A 21,320-nucleotide genomic window follows, 5' to 3' on the forward strand; every position below is an offset into this window, starting at 1 on the left:
TCAAGTGCCTTAGGCACTATGCTACCAGAGAACTATACCATAGGACTTCCTATGGCTAAAAATCTTTATAGAATTAGACTGCTTCATCTTTCTCCCATGAAGCAGCTGGTAGGTTCAAACCACTTTTTGATTTGCAGCCAGATGCCTTAACCACTACACCATCAGAGCTCCTGCCTGACATACAGAAAAACCTAAATAAATGTTAAGCCTTATTCAAATAATCCCTACCGAAATGAAGCTGAAATTTTAATTCTAGTGTACTTGAATTCTGTTGAGTTTTTGCACTTTCCACAGGTTGCATGGAGCTCTTGGGTCTGGGGACACATGTTTGCTAAAATGCCTGTACTAGCTGCGCTTCCTGAAAGAAGATGGAGGGAATGCAAGGCTTGGGAATAATATTTATATCAGTATAGGTCTGTCTGTGAAATGCCCTGGAGCCCTGAGGTCCTCAGAAATGTCCCAGAGCCAGGATGGAGAGCTCTGAAGGGCTAAGGGAAGCTACTAGAAGGATTACTATAGCCTTTCATCCCTTACAGTGGCAAGAAAGGAATTGCAGATTTAGACCAAGGTCTGGAGACCTACATGTTTATTAGAACCTTCTCTGAGTGGTGAAGGAAGTTGGATGATCCTATTTCCCTGTTTGGGAAAATGATAAGACAGTGCCCTGATCATCTCTGTTGAATTATTCATCCCTGCGTCAGGGCCTTTACACATGCTATTTCCACTGCTTAAAGTGGCCTTCCTCAGTCCTTTTGTCTCACTCCCCTGAGTTTTCATCTGGCTAAATACAGCTTCCTTAGCTGAGTCGGGACCAGGGAGGCTCTAGTCTCGAGATGCCTGGAATCATAGTGTAGCTTTACTGCCTACCAGCTGCATGACTTTTATCAGGCATAGACCCATTCCATGCTGTGGCTTCCACACAGAAATATTGGAAGGTACGATTGCTGGGTTCCAGATGAAATCTCATTTCTTCTGTTTAAGGAAAGACTTATGTAAAAAGAAGAACCCTTTGTCTGGGCCATTATGTTAAGTTCATGGCTATGCCTTGGTTAGTTTTAACTTTGGTTTGGGTAGACCTTGGGTGGTACTTGCCTCAGAAACCCAAGGAGGGGTCGCTATGAGTCGGGTCTGATTCAACGGCACATAACAACAACAACAACATGGGTGGAAACATAATGAAATGTAACCACTTTGGAATTGTACTTTACTGTTAGCTTAGAGTTTTCATTTCATATTGCTTCTTTCTTTGTGCCCCACTGATAATTACTTCATAGATATTCGATAGACAAGGGTTCTGTGGTGAAACAAGATTGGGAAAGAATGGGTTAAAGAAAATCAAACCATATACCAATGTTCATTGCAGCACTATTCACAAAAGCCAAAATGTAGAAACAGCCTAAATATCCATGATGGATAGTTAGGATCTAAGGATAAATAAAACGTGGTACGTATATATCATGGCTTCCTCGGAAGGAAGATTGGGCAATCTACTTCCATAGAGATGCTGCCTCAGAAATCCAGTGAGGGGTCACTATGAGCTGAATCAACTCAGTGGCAGTGAGTTTGGTGTGTGTATGTGTGTGTATATCGTGGCATATTAACTAGCCATAAAGAGAAAAGAAGTTCTCATACATGCCACATGGATGAACCTTGAACACATTATGTTGAGTGAAATAGTCCCTTGCAAAAGGACACGTATTGGATAATACCCCTTATGTGAAATATAGACTCTGCAGATGTATAGAGGCCAAAGTTCATTAGTGTGGATACAAGAGATGGAAGGGGCAGAAGAGGAGCAGTCATTGCTTAAGGGGCACTGAATGTCTGTGAAGGGGGATGGAAAACTTTGGGGAGAATGGTGATGGTTACATAACATATAAAATATAATTAATGTTACTGAACTATACATGTAAAAATAGTTGAAATGACAAATGTTTTGTTACATATATTTTACCACAATGAAAAAGAAAATCAAACCCATTTTCCTTTCTGCAGGACTTTAAGAGACTTTTCTTGCCTAGTGTTTTGTCTGCTTCCTGGGGGACGGGGAGGAACCGTAATGTTGCCCAACATTGTTCATCATGGAACCCTTTTTAATTTTTTTTTTTTTTTTAATTGTGACTTGGGTGAAAATTTACAGAGCAAATTCACTTTCCACACAGCAGTTCACATACACTTTGTCTCATGACATTGACAGCAGTTAACCCCAATGCAACAGTTCCCCTCCCACTTCCTCCTGACGGTTACCTCTTTCGTGTGTCCATCCCTCCATGCACTCCTGCCACCTGAGCTGTCTCTCTGTGCATAAACAGCCCTTCTTTCTCCCATGATTTCCATGATTTTTCTCTCCAAAAGTGTATCTACCTCAGGTAAACGTTCAGCTCATATGCCTGTCTTTTGTTAGGCTGTAAGCCACAGGTATGGGTTCAGTTCCAGACCTGAAGGGCAGCTAGAGGCCATAGTCTCAATGGTTCCACCAGGCTGTATCAGACCAGCAAACCTGGTTTCCTCCCCCCTTTATTTTTCTAAATGATTTTGAGTTTTGTTGCACAGTGTTCTCCCTCTCCATCCAGGATCTTCTCCATGGATCCACCTCTGAGTGGTTGACAGTGGTAGCCAGGCACCATCTAGTTCTTCTGGTCTCATAGTCATATAGGCTGCAGATCACATGCTGTACCAGTCACTAGGACTAATTGTTTCCATGATTCTTTGATTTTCTTCATTCTTCTTTGCTTTGGGTGAGGAGAGACCCATCATTGCATGTAGGTGGCTGCTTGCAAGCTTTTAAAACCCTTTCGCTACTCGCCAAAGTAGGAGGTGAAACAATGTTTTGTGTAGTATGTTATGCCAATTGAGCTTGATGTCCCCAGGAACTATGGTCCTGAGCTCACAGGTCCAACTACTCACTCCCTCTGGGTAGGTGGCTGTGGCCAAGAAGTGAGTACAACCTTGCCCCTTGTCAGCTCCATTATACACTTGGGAATTCAGATCATACACATAAAGTTATAGGACCATTGTCTGCCAACCGTATACATGTTATTGGTTACATTCCCCACTTCCTAGACATATCTAATAGTTCAGCCTGTCTACTCATCTATCCACCCCTGTACCTATGTTTGCCTTCACTGACAATGCCATACTATATGTGCAAAAGGGTTCATCTTTGTTGTCTGTACTTCCACCTCTCTATATCTTTCTCTTCCTCAATGCCACTATATTGATCACTCACATTTGGTACATTTCCCTTCTCTTCACCCAAATCAAAACTTATCTCTATCTAACACTGTTCCCTACCCTACCCTCCCACCCCTGATAACCAACAAAGAAAATTTCCTTCTATAGATAAACCTTTCCTTAACTTTTACAATAACAGATTAATACAATATTTGTCCTTTTGTGATTGACTTATTTCACTCAGCATAATGTCCTCCAAGTTCATCCACGTTATGCGGTGTTTTGCAGATTCTACATTATTCTTTAGCATTGCATAGTATTCCATTGTGTGTATGTACCATAGTTTGGTTATCCATTCCTCAGTTGATGGACATCTAGGTTGTTTCCATGTTTTGGCTATTGTAAATAGTGCTGCGATGAACATGGGTATGCATATATCTATTGTTGTCATGGCTCTCACTTCTTTAGGGTATATACCTAGTAATGGAATAGCTGGGTCAAATGGTATTTCTAATTCCAACTTTTGAAGGAATCACCAAACTACTTTCCACAATGGTTGTACCATTTTACAGTCCCACCAGCAGTGTATGAGAGTCCCAATCTCTCCAAAACCTCGCCAGCATTTGTTATTTTCTGTCTTGTTGAACTTTGCCTTCATCTATGGTCCGGGGCCCACCGATGAAACCCTTTTTTCATGAGATACTATATGGTGTTGGTGTCCTTTGAACACACCCTGGGAAGCACTGCTTTGTTTTTTTTCTGTGGCTCTCCCACCACCAAATGTTAGTTCTTCTCAAGATATAAACAAACAGAAGTCATGTGATGTGGTACCAGCATTGTAAGGTTTTGAATGTATGTCTGCAGCATCATGCAACTTATAATCATGTTTTTCTTCTTCCTCTTTGCCCAAACAGAGAAAGAGACCTTTCTGGATCCTTTTGTCCTCCGAGACCTCCTGCCTGCATCCCTGGGCAGCTATTACCGGTACACAGGTTCTCTTACCACCCCACCATGTAGCGAAATTGTGGAGTGGATAGTCTTCCGGAGGCCTGTGCCCATCTCCTACCACCAGGTAGATATTAAGCCCCAAATGGCTTCATTTGGTTTTACTTCTTTGTGTTGATTTTAACTACTTGACATTGCTTGAATATGCCAGGAAGTATTGTTTTATCCTTGGCTCTTGATTGATGCCTTCATTATTTCATCCAACAACATGAACACAAGAATTGTAAAATATAGAGCATGGATTTCCAGTCCAAATTAACTAACTCTGAGAAGAATGCAGGCATAAAATAGTGTTTAAGTATCCACTCTTGAGGAAATAATAATAGCTATCCTCTATGAAAGGATCACTGGTGGCTCAGTGGTAAAGCACTCTGTTTCTAACCAAAAGGTCAGTGGTTTGAACCACCAGCTACTCCATGGGAGAAAAGTGTGGCAATCTGCTTCTATAAAGATTTACAGCCTGGCAAACTGAATGGGGCAGTTTACTTGTCCCATAGAGTTCCTGTGAGTCAAAATCAATGCAGTAGCAGTGGGTTTGGCTTTTTGGTTTTGATTCCTTTTTGACAATGGTGGCATCCCTAGGTGGTGTAAATGGTTAATACACCCAGCTGCTAACCAAAATGTTGAAGGGTCAAGTCCACCCAAATGCACCACAGAAGAAAGACTTTGTGATCTTTAACATCAACCATTGAAAACTGTGTGGAACACAGTTATATTTTGACACACATGAGGTCACTGTAAGTCTTAAGTCACCTTCACAGCAACTGGTTTTCATAATGCTGATACCTTGTTCTAGGACTCTTGTAAATGCTTTACTTTTGTTATCCCATTTAATCCTCATGAACAACTGTCAAGAGGTAGGTACTACTTATACTCCATTTTGCAAAAGAAGAAATAGAAACACAGACATTAAGTAAGTTGTCTAAGGTCACACAGCTGGTTTCCAAGCCAGGGTGTACCCCCATAGACCATGCTTTTAACCACCAAACCTACACAAACTCCAGAAAAGAGCTGTTCGTGTATACAAAGAAATGAAATAAAAACCGTTGATTTAATTCTCTCTGTGTGGCAAGAACTGTGCTAAGCATGTTACATAGTCAGCTTCATCAGTGGCAAAATGATGCTAAGAGATGAGTATTTTGCCACCATTATATACATAAGGACATTGCAAGTTGAAGAGATTAGGTGACATACCCAAAGATGCGTGGTTAAAAATGATGAAGTCAAAAACCAAGTCTAAGTTTCTCTGCTTCCAGAATCCATGTTGTTAACCACTAAGCTCTCCTGTTTCCCCTCTGATTGTGGTCCAGGCAGATTTGATAGGACAGTGAGATTTAGGCTGAGCAGTTAACTATGATTAAAAATTGGTTAAATGGAGATGAGATTGGGAGCAATATCAGAGCAATGTCAAGAGGTTGAGGGGCCTTAAATTCACCTCATGAATAACTGATGGAAGAGGAAAACTCTTAGAGGGGACATGTTAGTTGTCAAAAATTCATCATACTCTCAGATGGAAGAATAAGATTTCTTCTGTATGAGTCTAGAAAATAAAGCCAGGGACAATAGAATAGAGTTTAAGAGAAAGAGGATTTGAGCGGTTAACCAAGACTGTCAAGGCCTTTCATAGAATGAATGCCCAACAGAGCTTGACAACTAATGGTAGGGATGGGGGAAATTTTGGAATTATGTGATAATACTGTGAAAGAAATTAAAGACGCAGATGACAAGATTATGAACCCAGCTGCATGGGAGATAGTCCAAACCTAACAAGGGCAGAGGGTACAGACTAGGGAATGGGGCAAATAGAGCTGGATGGTATCTTGTTCAGACTTTTTTTTTTGTGTTTAAGAAATAGAAACCCACTAAAGTAGCTCACACAGAGGGCCTATTTCAGAGAAACAAAAGTAGGGATATCGTGAGATGAAGCCAGTTGAATGTCATCATGACCAGAAGTAAAACTAGAAAGTAAAAAATATACTTTTCTCTCTGACTTTCAAGGGCCAAGTGGTACCTGACAGCTTGGAGTTTCTGCCTCAACTTTGTGGTTCTGCCCTTTTGCAAAATTCCAGTCCTTTCTTTCTCCCCACTTATTTTCTCTTGATTGCCTGGCCCAATAAGGTTGTTCTAGTACCAGTTGAGCTTTCAACTCAGGGGCCTGCTACCAGTTGACAACAGTCTGAGTCAAGTAATTAAAGAGGGTGGATCTGATATAACACTGGCCAGCCTGTGAGTTGGTTGGTCTTGGATCATGTGTCCATCCTTGATTAAATCAGCTGAGGAACTATGTAGGGGGCCAAGACCCTACAGTGTTACCCCTCTAGGATTAAATGGATCAGTTTCTCTAGAAGGAGCTATGAATAGGAGAGACAGTTTATCACTCTAACAAAGTTAGGTACTGTGGCTAGACAGATGTATTTGGCCCCATTGCTTTTGACAGACATTTTACTTTAAGACTTTTTTTCTTTTTCTTTTTAATTCCATTTTGGCAAAAAAAAGAAGGCCTGGCCATTTTGTTTCTGAGTGAGATCTGTCAGCCTTAAGGAGACAATGAAATATGAAACAAGTTTTCTTCCTAATAGTGAAACTAACATTGTTTATTAAAATTACAGTCCAAATATTTATATCCTCAGGGTTAAGGAAAGGGGAGGGACTTTTACAGCAGAGCCTATCAACTAAGGAAAGTGATCTCTCCCCTTCCCCCCACTAAAAAAAAATTAAGGCTTGAGATTAATGAGGTTGGGAAATACAAGTCTAACCACTTTTTATATGATGCCTTGTGAGGGAGAAAGGCAAAGGATAGTTGATTAATTGGGTAGAAATAAGAGCCATTAATATATACCATGTTTTATTGTAGCTTTAGATACTAAGTAGGGCCAAACCAAAGGCAAAGTTTTGTTCTGGATGTCTTGTCATGTAGGAGTGTTTTGATATCTGGTAGCTGGGACTCTTAGAAAGTGCTTTGTTAACATCTTTGTGGTCTTCCATTCCCTGCCACCCATACACTCAGAGAGAGAAATAATGGAAGCATTTTCTCTCTGGCTTCCAATATATGACTTCTCTGTAGGTACTGTTAGAAATTGTGAAGAAACGAATTAATCAGATTGGCTACCCAGTTTCTTTACTATAAACCATCATCAGATGATACTTAAAAATAAGCACTACCATGGGAAGGAAGGACACAGGGAAGAGGTAACTACGGGGAGGAAATGGGAAGAAAGCTGTTACATTGTGGGGAATTGCAGGCACTGTCATGAAACAAGATGTGTATGAACTGCTGTATGGAAAATGAATTTGCTCTGTAAACTTTAACCCAAATAACAATAAAAATTAAAAGTTAATAAACAAATACATAATAATAATAAGCACTGCTTTGTACATATCCCCATCTTTTTCCTCAAGGCAGGGGAGGCAGTGACAGCTCATGTGGCCAGACTGGACCCTTGCTGCGTGGAGGTCACAGCTGTGTCAGCCTTCGGGAAGGAAAACATTAGCCCTACAAGTATTAATGCTTCAGACCTCCCCAAACTGACCCTGCCAACATTCTTTCTGAAGTTAGCACAGTGTTCATTTCACAAAGGCGGACAGCCAGTTCGGAAAAGCCAAGTAGTCAGGAATTCCAAGTCTGCTTCTGTCAGGAAAAAAACAAACCTAGTTGTTTGTTCCTTTACTTACCCAAAGTCTCTGTTTCCTCTATTCTCTTCTTCCTTGTTATCCAACATAGGTGCCTGCAAGCAATGAATATGAGATATGTGCTTCAAAAAATATAGTAGTTAGCACAAACTGTTGGCTCGTATGATGTGGATTTCTTTGAAGGCTTCCAGGGTAAATAGGAGCAACCATTGCTTTTTTTTTTTTTTTTTTTTTAAATGGCTAGTTGGACATTGAAACCAGCCCTATAGCCAGTGAACTCTGTCTCTGGTTTATGTCATAATGTAGATCTAAATACTAAGTTGTTAATGGAATCACATACTAGCTTGATTGATCAGTAGTCAGTGTGGGTCATATGGCTTCACTGATCATCTACTAGAAATACCAGGCAAACATCATTGCGTGTTCTTGTCATCCAAACAAAATGGCGGCCCTCTCAGTCCTGGTGTGGGAATTTAGTGGAGCCAAGGCTAGCACACCATAGCGAGGCAGTTGCCTGCAATGTGTTCATGATCAGTCAGAATAGATGGTCATCTTTGAGTTCAGTGTACTTGGATTTGTTTTATTGTAGAACAGTGATCGTCAGATTCTTTGGCCATTGGTGATTATCTCAACCCACCCTTTCCAGTAATCTTTACCTCCTGTAGTTTAAAATAGGACATAGCTAATAATTTCCCCAGCATGAATTTTATTTACGTGCTTATTGAGGGAGCTATCAAAAGGGCAATCAATTAAGTCTGAATAAGTCTAATTTGTTTGATGTTCGGTTTTTTTGTTACTTTTGTATGTGTTTGCATCTGTGTGTGTTTTCCTTTTTTCCCTCCTAACAGCCAGCTAGAGTGGATAGGAAAAGTTTACCTACATCATCTTTTCTTAACCACACTTACTGTCATAGAGTAGAGCAGCATTTAAATTTAAGACCCAGCTACACTGCCTGGGTTCAGTTGGTGGCTCTATCCTTTAGCCAGTTACTTGACCTCTGTACCTCTCACTGCCTTGGTTTTCTTATTTGTTAAATGGCAGTTATAATAGGATCCACCCTACAGAGTCATTAGAAAGATTAAATAATGGAAGGTACACAATAGGTATTACAAACTCCAAGCTCACTGCTGAGTCGGCTCTGACTCATAGTGACCCCTCCTTGGTTTTCCGAAGTGGTATCACTACAGAAGTAGATTGCCTAACCTTCCTTTTGAGGAGTGGCTTGTGGGTTTGAGCCACCAGCCTTCTGGTTAGCAGTCACATACCTTAGGAACTACACCACCAGAGCTCCCACAATAAATATTAGGCAGCGTTTTTGTTGCTGCTATTAAATCATCACCAAACCTCTGGCAACACAGTCGAGGAGAAATGAAGCATAAGCCACATACATAATTGCAAGTTTCGTAGTAAACACATTAAAAATATAAAAAGAAACAGGTGACATTAACTTCGATAATACATTTTATTTAACCCAATTTTAAACAAAAAAACTCATCCTCATCGAGTCCATTCCAACTCATGGCGACCCCCATTGGGCTTCTGAGGCAGTAAATCTTTACAGAAGTAGATTGCCCAGCCTTCCTTCCATGGAGCAGCCAGTGGGTGTGAACCAGCAACCTTTTGATTAGCAGTCAGATGCCTTAGGCACTGTGCCACCAGAGCTCCTTATGTAATCCAATATGTCCAGAATACTGTCATTTCAATGTGTAGGACTAGCTACATTTCCCGAAGAGTAGCAGCTGCCACATCTCTCAATTTCAGCTCAAGGCTACAACAATGAGTAAATAACTTAATTAGGCAAGTTTCTATCTATTTTAATACTACATGGTATTCAGTGCACATGAATAAAGAGGGTTTTTTTTTTTTTTAATGGCAATATAAAGATACCATCATTAATCCAAAAGAGATAGCTTTTTTCATTAATTAAGGTTAAATCTTTTCCTTTCAGTGCAAGGCCTTTCCTAATCACCTTCATGCCAAAACAAAGTCTGTAGCTACAGGGGGGCACAGCCCTGCATTTAACTAATTAATTCTCACGTTTTATTTTCATAGCCTTGGTTCAATAAGTAAAACTTTGAGTGTTCCAGGCTATTAGGAATTGAATATTCCACCATGATTGCCTTGTTTCATGATGAGGCAACAAAACGGGGCCTGTCCTGTCATCTCACAAATATATGGGGAAGCTAAAGTGCCTCTGTGACCTTAGGTGTGACATTTCAGTTCCTAATGCTTACCCTGGAGTTTCTTATTGTGACTACAATGTACTCTGGTTTTGTTTAATTGCCATTATATATCCATCCTTTCAAAAATTGGGCATCTTAGCTTTTTAATGGTTCATAATTACATTACTTTTGGTTTTCTATCATTTCCCCTATCAGCTACAATAGATCTTTCCCCTGTGTCTTGTGGACACGGGCACTTGTTATGCTCGAACACTATTAATTAGATTTCCACTTTCCTTTGATTCGAACCGACAGATTAAAAACTAATTATTTCTGTACTATTTTTATAATAAAAACTAAGTTGAAATGATTTACATATACTTCCAGCCAACACTTGCAATTCAAGGTTAAAATTGCTCTTGAAACAGCACCAGTTAAAATGCAATTACAGCTCCCCAAGCAGGGATAAAAGAAAGAAATGCTTTACACGTACACTCAAAAGTTAAAAAGTCAGTTTAATATTATAGAAATAAAAACTTGAATGTATTTTTACTAAATGATAAAGACTTCATTAGTTATAGTAAAGTAAAGATAAATCCAAGTGTGTTTATTACATGGAAAAGGATAAGGAGATAAAAGCAAGGCCTTTCAGAGATGGGTGGCACACTCTCCTATGTCTTCCATCTTGTCCGTGATTCCCAATTTGTTCTGTGCTGGGCCGTTGGCTGTTTCTCTCCAGACTGGAGAAGAGTGCCAATAGATTTATGCTGCCAGTGGCCCTGCAAGGAATGGTCTTGGTGTCAGCTGAAGGGAATTTTTGGGGGACTTCTACTATCACTACATTCATTTTCTCCAATGTGGTATTATTCTTTCAGTGAATGATGCTGGGATCTGTTACACGTGTGGCATGAAATGGCTGAGAACGTGGAAAATAGAATCACATAGACCTGGGTTTCTAATCTTCACATCCATCCTTGTTCCTGGGTGACCTTGGGCAAGTTGCTTCATGTCTCTAAGCCCCCTCTCCTCATCAGTCAAGTATGCTACTACTGCTATTAATAGTAATACCGAGCTCATGGGATCACTGTGAGGATGAAGAGAAAGTACATAAAACTTTTAGCACAATGCTTTTGTTGTTGTTATTAGGTGACATGGAGTTGATTCTGATTCATAGTGACTCAGTATGACAGTGTAGAATTGTCCCATAGGGTTTTCTAGGCTGTAATCTTTATGGGAGCAGATAGTTAGACCTTTCTTCTGTGGTGTTACTGGGTAGGTTCAGTGTGCAGTTAGGAGCTGAGCACTTAACTGTTGCACCACCAGGGCTCCTTTAACACATTTCCAAACACATAATAAATACTCAGCGAAATGTTAGCTACTGGTGTTAATGATATAATAATAGTGTTATTAATGTTACTGGAATGTTAATATTTTAAGCTAAGAAGAAGTTAGGAGCCAGAGTAGTATCTGTTACGTGCTTAACAAAATACCTGGCATATAATGGATTTGATAAATACAAGTTAACAAGGCGGTAGAGAATGGGGAAAGATATAGCATCTTAAATTGGTACACTTAAGGGTACAATCATTGCTACTACATTCCTCATAAAACAATAATAATAGCAATAATAACAATATTAATGCTTATTGAACACTTACTATGTGCTGGGAATCATTCCAAACATTTTGCATATAGTTACCTACTTAATAGTTTTAAAAGCCATATGAGGTAGGTAATGTATTTTATTTTACAAATGAGGAAACTGAAGCACAGAAAGGTTGAATAATTTTACCAGGATCACGCCATTTTCACACATTTAGCACATGTGCACACGTGCACGCGCACGCACGTGCGCGCGCAGTTGTGCGCGCACACACACACACACACTGCCCTCGAGTTGGATCCGGCTCCTAGTGGCCCCTCCTTGAGTTTCTGAGGCAGTATCTCTACAGAAGTAGATTGCCCAGTCTTCCTTCTGAGGAGTAGCTGGTGGGTTTGAACCACCAGCCTTCTGCTTACCAGTCTTATTCCTTAGGCACTACACAGAATTTGAACCCAGGCAGCAAAAGTAAAGAGTTTTGAGATTAGAGAATTAGCCACAGACATTAGGGCAAGAGTAGGAGTTTATTGAAAGGTATTAAACAGAGGTGTGATGTAATTTCATGTACACTTTGAAAAGATCACCTTGTGACTGTTAACTAGATCTTGAAGAGTAGAGCAAATTAACCACCAAACATATGGTCTAGTCAGAAGCCCAGACAGAGGGAGAAGAAGCACAGTTTTGTCTGTGGAGCTTGTTCTATGGCTGTAGAGTTATGCAGGCTACTATGTAACACAACTCTAGGAGGCACCTTCTCATTGCATCCCTTGAAATGAAACAAAGTGGAGATCTAGTTGGTGGTCAGATTCACCATATGCCAGTGATTTCAAGATAAGGATGAGGACCAAGGACAAAGTGACAGAGCTGGGTAATGATGTTTTAGCAGGTTTCTGGCCCCACTCACCTGCCAGAGCAAAAAATGTGAACTCCCCTCATCAATCCAAGGATCATGGAGGTTTCCACTCAATGGCAAAATAGCCATCTCCTGCCAATTACCAAAGAGACATACTGCTGGGAACATTCATTGAACTAAGAGCAATGACAGGGTTTTAGTGAATGCTTCCAACCTGTAGAAGGACATTTGATGAGTCTGTGAAGCTTACCCTCCTTTTCTTCTTTTGTGTGGCTGTCAAGCAAAGCTGTGATCCAGTTGACAATATAATATCGTTGAGGTCATCAGTTCACTCTCAGAACCCTCACATCCTTCCTTCGAAATCTTTCAGCAAGTTGAGTTAATGACAAGGAAGTGGCCAAGCTTTTAAGCCATAGTGTACTATTAAGCTGTAAGAGCAATTTAAGCAAAAGCATTTTTGTGTTAAATTCAGAACCAGCATCTCTTTACAATTATATGACTAATTTCTCCCTGAGGCATCGGAAGTAAACTTTTTAGAAGAACTCAATGCTAGCTGCAAAAGAAGCAAATATATTCTAGAGGATAAACAAACTTTAGAGCCGTATTGCTGAGACAGTCTCCCAGGCCATCCTTTTCTGGCAACTCAGAGATTAAATTATTTTTGGACAGATGGCTGTCTCTTCCAGAACATTTCCAGCCTTACTTGCTAAGTATGTATGGCAGCCCATTTCATTTTTTAAAAAATCACTGAAAGTTAAAAGAATTCTTCCCTTTATTCAACTCACGTTTCTTAGGCTTTAATTTTAAGCCAACTTCCTCTTATTTGGCCTTCTCTGGACATGGAGAAGAGCTGGTCAGCATCTTCCACATACAAGGGCCTTTAATCAGATTACTCCTTAGTAGCCTTTTCTTCAGGCTAAACAATTCTACTTCCTTTAACCTTTCCTCACAGGATTTATTCTCTGTCCTTTTAATCATTCGGTTGGTCTTTTCCTGGACTGTCTCCAGAGGGCTTTTGTTAATTCCTTCCATGTCATTTTAAGCAGTTATTTTTCACTAAGAAAATCTGAGCTCTTCTTTCATTTTCGGATGTGGTCAGATCTGATTTCAGTAGCCCTGTCAAGTGGGTATCCATTGATACTTTGAGGTGATTTTTCTTTTTATCATCTCTAGTCATGTTCACATGTAGGCCACATTTGGACAGAGCAAAAAACCCAGTTTTCTTAATTTTTCTGCTATTTATTATCTTTCTCCCTTTACTAGAAATAAAGAAGCAATAGCAGAAGGAATAATGGGAAGGAAGACAAGTTCTAGATAGTAACTAGAGACCATTTGAGTAGTTAAATGAAGAGAATTGAAGTGACATATGAGTAACTAACTCAGGAGTAACATATTACCTTTGCTTTCAGGCTGTTTGTTGGAGAGACCATCCTGGTTCACTATAATGAAAAAGCAGAAAAGGTTTCATGGTTCATTACCACCCTACATAAGCAGGAGAATTGAAGGGGAGGGGGAAAGATAAGTGAATCCACACAGCAAAATGATTTTCCTTGGCTCAAGTCATTATATAAGTTCATCATTTTCTCAGAAAAGGAGAGAAGGAGTTTCAGAGTGTTTGGAAGCAGGTCATTTTCTGTGTCATCCTCTGAGGCTGTTTGAGGAATAGTGGGGTACGTTCCAGGCTACAGCATGACCACACAGAATTCGAAGCAACCCAGATAATAATTCTCTTTTTGATTTTACACATTGGTGTAGGCTACCTTCTGCTCCCCTGAAGCCTCAGGAAGCACTCAGTGCCTGCTTGGAAAGCATCTTGCTAGCACCATCCCACCTTGTAATTCTGCAGAAAGCAATCCAGTTTGAGTACTTGGAAGAGCCAGATGGGCCAGAAGCAGTCCATTCCACTTTCTTCTTCTTCATTCTGTTTTCCTACCTCAAGGAATTAGTACTTTAGAGGCTGGCCATTTTGACCTACAGTTGATTTCTTCAGTGACAAGAATAGCTTTGTGGTCCATTGAGAAAAAGTTTCTGTCACCCAATCACTTCTCTATCCTTCTTACATAGTAGAATGACTTTTTCCAGTGATGAGAATGTGAAGGACTACAAAGAATCCATTTTGCTAATAAAATTATAATCCTGGAGTCCTGATTTTTTTTTTTTTTTTGCTTTGCTTTGCTTTGCTTTGCTTTTGCATACGGGTTCATTAACATTCTTGTGAGTGATTTTTTTTTTTTTTTAAATATTAGGAACATTAGTAATAATAGCAGCCAGTCTTTACTTAGGACTTACTATGTGCTAAGTAATTTTTGTAGATTTAAATCCTTTGAACAACTTTGTATAAGATAGGTACTATTATTACATAGGTTTTACAAATATGAGTAGTTTGTCCAGGTTACTTGTCTGGAAAATGTTGAACTTGGGAAATTTAGTTTACAAGCCATGCTTTTAGTGACTTTGTGACTTCATGAATTTGCTGAATTTGTTCCTTGGTATGTAAGGAGGTACCTGTTAAAATCAATTATATCACTAACATTTATCAAGCTGTGACTGTGTGCCAGGCACTGTGTTAAACACTCTACGTGAATTATTTAATGCTGACAGAACCCCTTTTGGGTAGGTGTTGCTGTGATTATCACCATTTTGTTGAGGAAGAATTGAGACTTAGAGAAAGTAAGCAGCTTGCCCAGTGTCCCAGGGTGGGTGAGTGATGGAAGCAGAAAGGCAGAACTCCTTCCCAGGCAATCAGCTCTTGGAAAAAAAGTGGCTGCTGGGTCGGTTCTGACTCATGGTGACCCTGTGTGTGTCAGAGTAGAACTGTGGTCTACAGGGTTTTCAGTGGCTTATCTTTCAGAAATAGATGGCCAGGCTTTTCTTCCCATGTGCCTCTGGGTGAAATCAAATCTCCAACCTTTTGGTTAGCAGCCAGACACTTAACTATTCCAGGGACTGCAGTCTAACTCTAGAACCTACCCATTTCACCATAACTCTGTATTCCTACTCACAACGCTAAAGGTGTTGGTGGGGGAACCACTGTAGAAAGACTATGACACTTGTCTGAGACATGAATTAGGGTCCCATACAGCCCTCAAAGTGTTTTCCTGGTTAGTTGGCAGGTTGGAAACAGCAGCCAGATAAACTATTGGCCGTAATTTTAGCAGGCGGCCTGTGTCCTATTGGGTTTATCAGCCTTGGCATCAGCACTTGGTACCATTTTGTGTCCTTACCACCCTTGGGCCCACATAAGTTTTTTTAACTGAAGTTCTTTTTTCTCTCCTCTCTGGTTCTCTGTTCAGCTCGAGGCTTTTTATTCCATCTTCACTACGGAGCAGCAAGACCATGTCAAGTCGGTGGAGTATCTCAGAAATAACTTCAGACCACAGCAGGGTCTGAATGACAGAGTGGTGTCAAAATCTGCCGTCCATGATGCATGGAACCATGACCTAACAGACTTCTTAGAAAACCCACTGGGGACAGAAGCTTCTAAAGGTATTTTTGGATTAAGTGCCCTCACAGAGAAAGATTCCTTATCATAAATTACTTTAAATTAAAAGGAACTCAAAGGCAGCCAAGAATTGAAAGTTGGTGTTAAGAGCATATGTTTCTTTGCTAAAAGAAACTTATCTGGTTGATAAACACAAGCAGTTGTGGGAATAACTTAAGTTAAATAAATACTTTAAAAATTGGCCTTTTGACTAGTAATATATCAGTTATTCTCTCTGCATTTTTCTCATGTAACTAGAGCCACCACCTAATTCATGACTAAAGAAAGTGTTTTTGGTGTCTTTTTGACTGTTAATCTGTTGAGATCAAGAGTTTCCTCTGAGCTCAAACACTGGTTCCTTTGAATATGCAGTTTTCTTGCTAATCTCCAAACTAAGAAAGAGCTCCAAATCCAGCTTCCTATCCTCACTAGAAATCACTTTGCCTTTTCAAACTATTATTTAACAGTTTTATTCCCATATCTGAAAAACATGAGTTTATAATTTCCCGGCATCTTAATCTTTCCCATGTTTACTTTCTCATATGCAATGAGCACGAATTTCTTTCTCAAGAAACTGGAAGGTATTGTTCTGTCCTTCCCAGCTGCCCCACCCATTCACTCTGGTTTGTCATAATTGCGATGTAATTGTGGTATGGAGCTTAGCATGACTACAATGTTCTGGAAACACTAAGAAGAATAAGGCTGATCAAAGTTCTAACACTTGGAAGGGAGGAAGGAGTAAGAAAGAATTTCCTTTTGGTGCGAGATAGATGTTTGCCCAGCCAACACTCTAATTCTCTTAAAAGTTGTATGCTTGGGTAACATGGGAAGAGTGTGTGTCGTTTGTCAACACGGGAAGTGGACTGTAGTATTTTTAGCCTGGTAAATTATGTGGCAAGGTTTTGTTTCAAGAGTCCCCCACCTTCCATAAAAGGCGCCAGCTTACTGGCATGTGATGTCAGAACAGAAGGAATGAGATTATATTCTACAAGGGTTGGTCACATAACTACAGTGACATGTATTTTGAGGATAAAAATGAGCCCATCTTCTGTTCTCATGTTATTTGAAAAGGAGCTAAGAGAAAAGGAAAAGGAGTTTAAGAATGTGAAAGTACTTCCTGTCTGTATGATTTTGTTTGAGGACAGTCAAGAGGAGCTAGTCTGGCCAGGTTCCTTTCATTAAGGCTCCGGATTCAAGTAATTTGAGGCGACACTTTGTCAAGGGCATCATATGTCATCTGGGAACAATGGGAGGATTAAGAAGCTCACAAGCTTATAAAATACCAACAGTTGGACTGGCAAAGGAAACCTCACTTGTTCTAATTTTTCTCTCACCTAGCTTAAAATAAAGAAAACAATGAACTTGAAGGCTTTCTCCCAAAAGAATGTACTTAGAAAAAGCTGGGCTCTTGGAGATTGACTGTTTTTGAGAGGTATATGTAGAGGTCATGTGAGGAATGGGGAATTTATATCACAAATGAGCACAAGATATGGTAGCTCAGAATTGCTGATGTTATGACAGTTACAAAGCTTTTACCTGAAAAATGGGCTGGGCATACGGTATATGAGCTGTGCAGAAAGAATGCATGGCCCATGTTACAAAGAAAGTTAGAGATTAATGGTTTCCATTGGCATGTGATTGCTAACCGGAAAGTTGGTGGTTCAAACCCACCAGCCACTTTACGGAAGGAAGACTGGGCAATCTGCTTCCATAAAGATTTACCGCCTCAGAGACCCAAAAGGAGTCACTGTGAGTCGAAATCAACTCACTGACAGTGAATTTGGTTTGTTTTTTTTTTTTAATTGCATTAAATTGTCAAAATGGGAATGATTGTCCACTGCATGGGCTTCCTTTGAATTTAAGCGAAGCCGTGGACCCGTCCTTAAACATGGGAAGTCAGTTCTTTGTTCTCCGATATTTATTACAACTACCATAGTATCTGTCCATTGCTGAATCTTGAGGTGGATAAATATTAAAATGTTTTGTGATCTTTCTAGAGACGGAGAACGATCTAGATGCAGTCCTAGTTGTGTGCTTTTTAACATTATTTTGTGACATACATACTCCAGTAGATTGGGAAACTAGCATCACCAGCTTCCTAGGAAAGCATACACATAATACAGACACAACTCGATGAATTTTCTGAAATCAAGCACCCAGATCAAGAAAGTAGCATCACCCACTCCCAGGAGCACGTACCCCTTTGTACCCCCTTCCAAGTCATTGTCCCTTCCTCAAGGGTAACCACTACCATAAATTAGCTTAGCCTGTTTTTAATTTTCATGTAAATAGAATCATCCAGTATGTATTCTTTGGTATTTGCTTCTTTTGCTCTGTGTTGTTTTTGAGAGTCATCTGTGTTGTTGCATGTGGTTGTCATTTATTCTTTGTTATTGCTCAATTCCATTGTGTCTGCATAAATTGCATATTCTAGACATCTCATATACATGGAACCATACAGTATGTAAGGAGCCCTAGTGGTGCAGTGGTTAAAACATACGGCTGGGAACTGAAAGGTCAGCAGTTCAAACCCACCAGCTGTTCTGTGGCAGAAAAGACCGGATGATCTACTCTTTGGAAACCCTATGGGACAGTTCTGCTCTGTCACATGGGGTTGCTATGAGTTAACAGCACCAAACTTACCCATTTTAGTATAGGAATTTGTGGATTATTTTAGTGATTGTGAACATTCTTGAACTTGCCTTTCATTGAATATATGTACACATCTCTGTTGGGTATACACCTAGGAGTAAAATGGCTGCATCATAAATCTTTATGTTCAGCAGTGGTCCAAAAAACCAAACCAAACCCATAGCCACCGAGTCATTTCCAACTCATAGTGACCTCAGTTGAGTTTCCAAGATGGTAAATCTTTACAGAAGTCGATTGCTGCTCCATCTTATTTCCCGCAGAGCAACTGATGGGTTTGAACCACCAATCTTCTGGTTAGCAGTCACGTGTGGTAGATACTGCCAAGTAGTTTACCACAGTGATTGTATGTACCACTTTATACTTCCGCCAGTAATATTTGAAAGTTTCCTTTTTAACAACTAATTTTTAAGGCAATTTGTTGTTGTTATGTGCCGTTGAGTTGGCCCCTACTCATAGCGACCCCTCCTTGGGTTTCTGAGGTGGGTTTGTCTACGGAAGTAGATTGCCCAACCTTCCTTCCAAGGAGTGGCTAGTGAGTTTGAACTGCCAGCCTTCCAGTTAGCAGTCAAGTGCCTTAGGCACTATGCTAGAAGAGCTCCTTTAAGGCAATTTAGATACCATAAAATTCACCCATTGTAAATGTCCAGTTCAGTGATATTTACTAAACAGCTATCACCACAATCCAGTTTTAGAACACTTCCATCTCCCCAAAAAGTTTCTTCATGACCATTTGCAATTTCTCATACCCTCAACCCTAGACAACCTCTGATCTCTTTATCTTTCACCTAGCATGATGATTTTGAGGGTCATCCGTGACGTACTATATATCGGTAATGCTTTCCTTTCTATTGCTGAATAATATCACTATTTATTTTTTTAATAACTGCTTTAGTGAGATTTAAGGAGCTCTAGTGGTATAGTGATTAAGGCATTTAGCTGCTAACCCAAAGGTTGGTGGTTTGAACCTACCAGCTGCTCCATGGGGGAGAGATGGTGCAGTCTGCTTCCATAAAGATTTACAGCCTCAGAAACCCAGTGGGTGTCGCTATGAGTCAGAATCAACTCATTGGCAGTGTGTTTGGGTTTTTGTTTATTTGTTTGTTAGTGAGATGTAATTCACACATGAAGTTTATCCTTCTAAAGTACAAATTTTAGTGGTTTTTAGCATATTTATAAAATTGTACAGCCATCACCACTGTCTAATTACAGAACATTTTTATCACCCCAAAAAGAAACCTATACCCATTGGCATTCACTCCCCTTTCCTTTCCCCTGCAGTCCTAAGAAACCACTAATCTACTCTCTGTCCCTGTAAATTTGCATATTCTAGACATCTCACGTATGGTACCATACAGTATATAAGGAGCGCTAGTGGCACAATGGTAACTATAAGGCTGGCGGTTCAGAGCCCCCAGCTACTCCCTGGAAGGAAGGTTGGGCGATCTACTTCCATAGTGATACCACCTCAGACACTCAAGGAGGGGTTGCTATGAGGGTTGCTATGAGTCACATCTGACTCCACGGCAGTGCATTGCATTGCATTGGTGGCACAATGGTTAAAACACTTGACTATAAACCAAAAGGTCAGTGGTTCAAACCCACCAGTCATTCTGTGGGAGAAAAGACCTGACTATCTGCTGCTTAGAAACCCTGTGGGGCAGTTCTACTCAGTCATATGGGGTCACTGTGAATCAGTGACACACAACAACACCAGTACAATATATGGCTTTTTGTATCTGGCTTCTTTCATAATATTTTTGTGGTTCATTTATGTTGCAACATGTATCATACTTCATTCCACTGTATGACTAAATATCTTGTATGCATATACCACATTCTGTTGACCACTAGTTGCTGAAGGACATAAGAGTTTTTTCTATTTTTTAGATATTATGAATAATAAGGTTTTTTTGTGTGTGAGCATGTATTTTCAGTTCTCTTGAATATGTACTTAGGACTAGAATTACTGAGTCACTCTGTGTTTAGTACTGTGAGGAACTGCTGAACTGTTTTCCATAGCAGCTATACTATTTTCCATTCCCATCAGCAATGTGTAAAGGTTCTACTGTCAGCACATCCTCACTAGCACTTGTTAATATAATTTTTTTTTTTTTTAATTTTAGCCATTGTAGTGGGTGTGTGGTAGTAGCCCATTGTGGTTTTGATTTGCATTTTCCTAAAGATTATGGGGGAGCTCTGGTAGCATTGTGCCTAAGGCACGTGACTGCTAACCAGAAGGCTGGCGGTTCAAATCCACTAGCCACTTCTTGGAAGGAAGGTTGGGCAATCTACTTCCATAGTGATCCTGGCTCGACAACCCAAGGAGGGGTCGCTGTGAGTCGGGTCCAACTCAATGGCACATAACAACAACAACAACAGCAAAGATTAATGGCCTGCCAACTAGAAAAGAACTATATTTGTGCCCATTCCAAGGAAAGATGATCCACCAGAATACGGAAATTATTGAATAATATCATTACTGTCACACACAAGTAAAATATTACTGAATGTAATTCAAAAACAGTTGCAGCAGTGTATCAATAGGGACTTGCCACAAATTTAAGCCACTTTCAGAAGAGGACCTGGAACAAGGGCTATCATTGCTGATGTCAAATGAATCTTGGCTGAAAGTGCAGAATACCAGAAAGATGTTTATGTGTGTTTCATTGGCTATACAAAAGGCATTTGACTGTAAAGATCATCACAAATTATGGATAGCATTGCAAAGAATGGGAATTCCAGAATACTTAATTGTACTCATGA

At 40.0% G+C, this 21,320-nt stretch overlaps 1 protein-coding gene across 1 annotated transcript in view; it reads left to right on the top strand.

The window, feature by feature from the left end:
• PTPRG (protein tyrosine phosphatase receptor type G) overlaps window positions 1–21,320 on the top strand; it is a 995,540-nt gene that overhangs the window by 806,687 nt on the left and 167,533 nt on the right. The window contains exons 7-8 of the mRNA XM_007937293.2: window positions 4,089–4,246; window positions 15,718–15,910. Coding sequence (XP_007935484.1) covers window positions 4,089–4,246; window positions 15,718–15,910 — 351 coding nt within the window. The remainder of the gene's footprint in view (window positions 1–4,088; window positions 4,247–15,717; window positions 15,911–21,320) is intronic.

The sequence above is a fragment of the Orycteropus afer genome, unplaced genomic scaffold (genome assembly GCF_000298275.1).
Source record: "Orycteropus afer afer isolate SDZICR_OR568_19922 unplaced genomic scaffold, OryAfe1.0 scaffold00041, whole genome shotgun sequence".
Classification (NCBI taxonomy): Eukaryota; Metazoa; Chordata; class Mammalia; order Tubulidentata; family Orycteropodidae; genus Orycteropus; species Orycteropus afer.